Below are 7,781 nucleotides of genomic sequence, written 5' to 3'. Positions count from 1 at the left end.
CAATGGTTCGATCTTGGCTCACTGCAACCTCTGCCTCCAGGGTTCAAGCAGTTCTCTTGCCTCAGCCTCCCAAGTAGCTGGGATTACAGGTGCCAGCCACCACGCCTGGCTAATTTTTGTATTTTCAGTAGAGACGATGTTTCACTATGTTGGCCAGGCTGGTCTCAAACTCCTGAACTCGTGATCCGCCCACCTCGGCCTCCCAAAGTGCTTGGATTACAGGCTTGAGCCACCACGCCCAGCCCATAAACTTTTAAAAATGGTATTTTGACATTTGAAAATGGAAAGATTTTATATTAAAGTCTAGATTTTGCTTTCAAAGTCTCCCGAAAAATCTTCTACCACTGGCTCATAAGTGAGTAGCTGCTTCCTACTTTAACATGGGCAAAATCTCTCCAGTTCTCATCTATGTTTGCAACCCTGCATTGTTCTGTTTCATCTTTGCTTCAATAAAAATATAGGTCATTTACAATTTATAATAATCCGGCAGAAAAAAAATATGCCTTCTGCTTTCAGTACTATTTCTGCAATGAGGAGAAATTAATATTTATCTTTATCTTACATATGGAAAACTTAGTAACTATAGGTTTTTTTGTCAGATTCTTCTGCGTATTCTTCTTATAATAAAAATTAGAAACATTGGTAAAGAACAATAAGAACTGACATTCTTTTTCTATCTTTGTTAGGAGACTTACATGGCCAACTGGATGACTTAATATTTATATTTTATAAGGTATGAATGTTCAAATTAAGTTCTTTTCTTCCTCTGATGCTTAATTTAAAAGTTCAAATTCGGTATCAATTGAACAAATGCTTAAATATTACTTGAATTTTTAAAATATTATTTTTTGAGATGGGATCTCACTCTGTCACCAAGGCTGGAGTGCAGTGGTGCCATCTAGGCTTAGTGCAACCTCTGCCTCCCAGGCTTAAGCAATCCTCCCACCTCAGCCTCCCAAATAGCTGGGACCACAGGTGCACACCACCATGCCATAATTCATTTTTTAATTTTTTAATTTTCCTTTTTCAAACCCTTGTGTCCAGGGCTGACTTTCAATAGATCGTGGCAAGGGAGTTGCTCTGCTACGACAAAACCCTGACCCAAAAGCAGCTCCTCTATGAATGGTTTAGTGCCCGGTTCCCCACAAGCCTGCGTTGCATGACCGGCAAGGAGGCAGCCACCTTTTTGACCGCACCCCGTTTCCCACAACTAGGGGATCTTCGCACCGGATCCTGGTCCCTGCGTGTGGCAGGGACAACAGGAGACCAGCTATCCAAGGCCATCTGAGGCCAACCGAGACCCCGCTGCTCTGCTGTATGGTTCTGCCTGGGCGGGACTTTGACTTAGAGGTGTTCAGTCATAATCCCACAGATGGTAGCTTCATTCCATTGGCTCCTTAGCCAAGTACATACACCAACTATCTGAACATGCGGTTCATACTGAGCAGATTACCATGGCAACAATACATCATCGGTAGGGTAAAAGTAACCTGTCTCACAATGACCTAATTTTTTATACTTTTGATAGAGATGGGGTTTCGCCATGTTGACAAGGCTGGTTTCAAACTCCTGAGCTCAAGTGATCCACTCGCCTCAGCCTCCCCAAGTGTTGGTATTACAGGCCTGAGCCACTGCACCAGCCTAAAATATTATTTTTAATAATATTTCTACTCTACTGCCACAAATACATAATAGAAAAGTCAGCACCGCATTATATTCTAGTACATTTTTATAAACTATTTAACAAATATAAATGTTTGATTAACAACTAAAAGGGACCAGGTGCAGTGGCTCATGCCTATAATCCCAGCACTTTGGGAGGCCAAAGTGGGATGACTGCTTGCGGCCAGAAGTTTGAGATCAGCCTGGGCAACATAGTGAGGCCCTGTCTCTTAAAACATAAATAAATAGAAGAAAATCACTATTTAGCAACTGATTTTCTTTTTTCCGCATAAAGAAAACTGATTACTATCAAAACAATCAAAAGCTATTTTCATATATATTTTAGTTATAATGTGTAGAACATATAACAAGAGATGAACATAATATTTTATTAATGGAATATTACTTTATACACATACTACATTTCCCATAGCATTTTCCCATGCATTATCTTGTTTAGTCCTGACAAATCTATGGCAGGTATTATTATTTCTAGTTAAAGATAGTGTGGCCAGCACTTAAAACTGGCCTTTGGATCACAGGTTCGGTTCCCTTTGTTCCACACCACATGGCAACACTCTGGTTTTGTCTGAAGGAGCAGCTCATAACCTTAGCCTCGCTGGAAAGGAAATATAAGACCAATGGAAGACATTGCCATCATTTATTAGACATGATGTGATTGTCAAACGCCTATTGGTTTTATCCTGATTTCCTGTTTCCCTCCTCCTGTTCATTCTTTGACTGGTCTCCTTGTTGAAAAGAATGGCCTCCCATCGCCAGAACGGTCATACGTGTTCAACGGTGACTTTGTGGATCGAGGCAAGGATTCAGTAGAGATCCTGATGATTCTTTTTGCCTTCATGCTGGTTTACCCCAAAGAGTTCCATCTTAACAGAGGAAACCATGAGGACCCTATGGTGAACTTACGGTACAAGCCAAAACATGCTTGGGTATTTGATGTTTGTTTGTTGTGATTGTAAAGCGTTATTTCCTCAGAGCTTCTTGTTTGTTAAATGCCTTTAAAAGTAGTTTTCCAATTTTTTTTTAAAGTACAATATACAATATATAACATTAAATTTTTGGGGGGGGAGACAGAGTCTCACTGTGTCACCCAGGCTGGAGCGCAGGTGCGACCTCAGGCCGCTGTCTCCTGGGCTTAAGTGATTCTTGTGCCTCAACAAATATATACTCTCATCCCAAGTAGCTGGGATTACAGGCATGCACCACCATGCCCAGCTAATTTTTGTATTATTATTAGAGACAGGGTTTCACCATGTTGGCCAGGCTGGTCTCAAACTCGTGACCTCAAGTGATCTGTACCCCCTTGGCATCCCAAAGTGTTGAGATTTACAAACGTAAGCCACCGCACCCGGCCAGATTTTTTTTTTTTTTTTTTTTTTTTTAGACAGGGTTTTATTCTCGTTGCCCAGACTGGAATGCAATGGTCACGAACTCAGCTCACTGCAACCGCTGCTTCCCAGGTTCAAGCAATTCTTCTGTCTCTGCCTCCCAAGTAGCTAGGATGACAGGTGCCTGCCATCATGCCTGGCTAATTTTTTTTCCATTTTTAGGAGAGGCGGGATTTCACCATGTTGGCCAGGCAGGTCTCAATCTCCTGACCTCAGGTAATCTACCCGCCTCAGCCTTCTGAAGTGCTAGGATTACAGGCATGAGCCACTGCGCCCAGACCAGATTTTTTGTTTTTTAATTTACACATTATTTTACTATTCCAATGAAAACACTGAATTTGTTCTCACATACTTGTACTCTATCATATAAACAATAGAGATTCATGATAGTAAAGTAGGAAATGTAGATAAGTAAAAGGAAGAAAATTAAAATATCCCTTCATTCTCTGCTCAGGGATAATGATGTAATTGTAAACATTTTGGTGATTATTCCTCAGTCTCTTTTCTATGTATTTAAGTACATATATCCAAAATGTGCATTCTTCTAAAAATGTGATTGTGCCCTGATTTTTGTCGCTAAATTTACTTTAATACCTATTTGTGCTTCGAAATCTAGATATGGCTTTACCAAGGAAGTGATGAGTAAATACAAGGTGCGCTGCCTTTAAAAACAAAAGTTTCTCTTAGTTCAGATAAGTTGAGTGAATTATTTGACAACATTTTGTTCATATTATTTTTTTTCAGATACATGGCAAGGAAATACTAAGAACCCTGAAAGACGTTTTCTGTTGGCTTCCGCTGGCCACTCTGATAGATGAGAAAGTTCTAATTCTTCATGGTGGGGTGTCAGACATAACTGATCTGGAGCTTTTGGACAAAATAGAGAGGTGCAAGGTAATGATTAATGAAATAATACAAATTTCACCATAATGCCCAGTTTCATTGCCAACATAAATGTCATCTTACATGCTGACTGCAGTCAACTGATTATGGCTGTTAAGAGCGTGGAGTCCGTTAAAAGTATGGAGCCTGGGCACAGTGGGTCACACCTATAATCTCAGTACTTTAGAAGACAGGAAGATTGCTTGAGACCAGGAGTTTGAGACCAGACTGGGCAACATAGCAAAACCCTGTCTCTACAAAAAAATTTAAAACTTAGCTGGGAGTGGTGGCATGGCCCTGTAGTCTCAGCTACTTGGGAAGCTATGGCAAGCTCTCATTGTCATTGCACTCCATCTTGTGGGGACACAGCGAGACCCTGCCACAAAAAAAAAAAAAAAAAAAGAAATTGAGAATCTACAGTTGGGCTGGGGGCAAGTGTGCTGTAGCCAGTTAGTCATGTCTAGTTCGCATGTGCTGGTGGGAGTAGCAGCCAGTACCGTGTTATCTGCCACTGGATCTAGATAATTCTAAACACTACCTCTTGATCATTGTTACCTAAAGAGCCTACACTTCCCAAATAATTCATATTATCTTCAATTAAAGTCAAGAAATGTGTATGTAATGCCTACTACTACATTCAGAGAGCATGCTATTTGGCAGAAAAAAAGATGAAGATCAATTTCAGTCAAACTCAACAAATATGTTTTGAGTACTTACTACATGCAAAGAAAGTGCTAGAGGAGATAAAAAAGATGAAACAGAGACGGTGCCTGCCCTAAAGTAACACACAATAACCAGAATGTGTTGGGGTTGGGGGCGGAAGAGTGTGAGACAGGATGTTTTATTTACCAATAATGATAGATTTCTATTTTCTGTTTCATTTTGAAAATGGAAACCTAGAAAGCAAAGGTTCTATTTTCTGACACTTGACTCTTAAACTTGACTTATCCCACACTGCTACAGCATCCATGATAACATTTTCCTGAGAAGTTCCAAAGACAGGGAACTTCTCACCGCACAAGCCAGTCTACTTCAACTTTGGGCAATTCTAATGGATATGGATATGAAAAGCGATGTATATGAGACATACATGAAAGAAAGAATATGGCTTTAGAGTCAGACAGACCTGGATTTGAATCATGGAAGAGGCAATTGTTGGCTGAAATGGCAGTTTGGTTCTATGAAGTTGTCCAGATACCCAGGTTTCTTGTTACTCTTCCACCCCTAGTGTATGGCGTCTAGACTTAGCTACTATTTAGCAAGTGAGGATATGACTCCTTGTGGTTTGGGGACTAGAAACACGCTATGTGTCCCTGTACACCCAAACTCAGCGTTTTCACTTGCACATCTGTTTTATCTTGTTTGTTTGTTTTTGGCACAGGGTCTTACTCTGTGACCCAGGCTAGAGTACAGTGCTGTGATCATGGCTCACTGCAGCCTTGACCTCCTGGGCTCAGGCAATCCTCCTGCCTCAGCCTCCCGAGTAGTTGGGACTACAGTCACATACCATTGTGCTTGGCTAATTTTTAAAAAATTATTTGTAGAGGGTGGAGCATGGTGGCTCATGCCTGTAATCCCAGCACTTTGGTAGGCTGAGTTGGGTTGATCACGAGGTCAGGAGTTCAAGACCAGCCTGGCCAACGTGGTGAAACCCTGTCTCTACTAAAAATACAAAAATTAGCTGGGTATGGTGGCGCGCACCTGTAATCCAAGCTACTTGGGAGGCAGAGGTAGGAGAATCACTTGAACCCGAAAGGCAGAGGTTTTGGCGAACCAAGATAGCATCACTGCACTCCAGCCTGGGTGACAGAGCAAGACTCTGTCTCAAAAAAAAATTATTTGTAGAGATGGGGTGTCAGTATGTTGCCCAGGCTGGTCTCAAATACTTGGGCTCAAGTGATCCTCCCACTTTGGCCTCCCACGTGGGATTACAGGTATGAGTGACCACACCTAGCCATCAGTTGTATCTTGTTCTCACAAACTTTCAACTCAAACGTTCTGTCCAGCTGCATCTTTGTCTGGATACAGCTGGACAATACATATTAACACTCAATATATATTAACACTATTAGTCTCCTTAAGTTAGGGATGCTGCTCGGAGCAGATAACAACATCCTTAAAATAAAATTACCTGAGAGTCAGAAGAGGTGGGACCGGTGGGCTGGCCCTCATTGTGTGCCAGCGAGGCGTGAGGAGGAGGTTATCAGTCGGTTCACATTTTGTGTCTTTGCACTCTCTATGCCCAAGACTGGAACTGCCTAGAAAGTGATTAACGCTTGTCCAATGTCAGAGAATAAGCCCTGTTCTCTTCACTCTGGACTGTCCTTCAAACATCAGTCAGCTCTGCTTCCCCTCTCTGGGTGTCCTTCTTTGTTCTTGCCCTAAGCCAGTTCATGCTGGGACATGGCTTTCTTGTATCACAGTCCTCAGATCTATTTGCAGAAAGTTCTCATTCTTTGGTTATGTGCTCACACAGAGTTCCTTTTGTGAATGAGCCCGTTGCGGTGGCTATTCCATGGAAGTCCTCCCTCTCAGCGTTCACAGTAGCACTCAGGCACACGAGGAATGGCTGCTCTTTCTTTTTGCTTGCTGCTACAACCTGCTCTCCTGACCCCCCTCTTACCATGATCAGAATTCGTGCCACTTACGTCCTCTACATTCTCAACCCAGTCCCAGTGCCATGATGACTGCAAGCGAGAGGGACTCTATTTAATCCCCTATGGCAAGAAGTGTCTTCCTGATTAGGTCCAGTCTGAAAAGAGAAGCTTGCTCCCCTCCCTGTCTTTCCCCAACAGGTAAGATAATGGCCACAAGAGTATATCCTGTAAACTACCATTAGGTGCTGTCTCCTCTGCAGCAAGAGTTAAGTTTTTCTTCTTCCTGTGTCTCACCCACATACTTTGAGTCTTTTTTTTTTTTGAGAGGGAGTTTCACTCTTGTTGCTAGTCAGTGGTGTGATCTCGGCTCTGCCTCCGGAGTTCAGGCAATTCTCCTGCCTCAGCCTTCTGAGTAGCTGGGATTACAGGCGTGCACCACCACACCCTGCCTGACCATGTTGGTCAGGCTGGTCTCAAACTCCCGACCTCAGGTGATCTGCCTGCCTCGCCCTCCCAAAGTACTGGGATTACAGGTGTGAGCCATCATGCCCGACCCACTTGGAGTCTTTTTCTTTGTTTTAGCATCTTTGGAATGGCAGCAAAGTCAATAAAGATTGGCCTTTCTGAGAGAGAGTTATCCTTTCCTTTGCTTGTCCAAAAAGTCACTGGTCTCCTAGAGAGAAACAATGACCTAGGTTAGTGTTTCTCGAGTAATATGTGAAGGACCAGGTTTTATAAACTTCCAATTTGTCATAGATCAATACTTTTATAAAATAAAATCAATATGAATTATCAGAAAAATGTTGAAATATGTACAACCCCCATGACATGTGTTTACCTATGTAACCTTCACATGTACCCCCAAATCTAAAATAAAAGTTAAAAAAAAGAAAAAAGAAATACAAAAAAAAAAATACAAGCCTACTGATCGTGGCAATATCATATTGCCATAAACGTTTCTCAGACTTACCCTCAAGGGCTGTACTTACCTTGTTCCGTGCTTACCTTGTCCCAGGCCAGGAACAGTGAACAGATCAGCCCTTGTCTGTGGACACCACTGTTTAGGACTGACCTGCGTGTCAAAATGGTACTCACAAAGGAACTACAGTTCCTTCCTTTTTTCCTTCTTTCTTTCCTTCCTTTCTTCCTTCCTTCTCCTCCTCTTCTTTCCCTTCCTCCTTCCTTTCTTCCTTCTTTCCTCCCTCCCTCTTTCCTTCCTTCCTCTTTCTTT

At 42.2% G+C, this 7,781-nt stretch overlaps 1 protein-coding gene across 1 annotated transcript in view; it reads left to right on the top strand.

The window, feature by feature from the left end:
- The window catches only part of PPEF2 (protein phosphatase with EF-hand domain 2), a 41,457-nt gene that overhangs the window by 18,542 nt on the left and 15,134 nt on the right, over nt 1–7,781 (top strand). Inside the window, exons 7-10 of the mRNA XM_032261046.1 lie at nt 687–733; nt 2,424–2,590; nt 3,688–3,724; nt 3,816–3,965. Of these exons, the coding sequence (XP_032116937.1) occupies nt 687–733; nt 2,424–2,590; nt 3,688–3,724; nt 3,816–3,965 (401 nt within the window). The remainder of the gene's footprint in view (nt 1–686; nt 734–2,423; nt 2,591–3,687; nt 3,725–3,815; nt 3,966–7,781) is intronic.

Source organism: Sapajus apella, unplaced genomic scaffold (genome assembly GCF_009761245.1).
Source record: "Sapajus apella isolate SASKATOON/1434 unplaced genomic scaffold, GSC_monkey_1.0 scaffold121, whole genome shotgun sequence".
NCBI classification, from domain to species: domain Eukaryota; kingdom Metazoa; phylum Chordata; class Mammalia; order Primates; family Cebidae; genus Sapajus; species Sapajus apella.
This window is presented reverse-complemented; position numbering and strand designations above follow the sequence as displayed.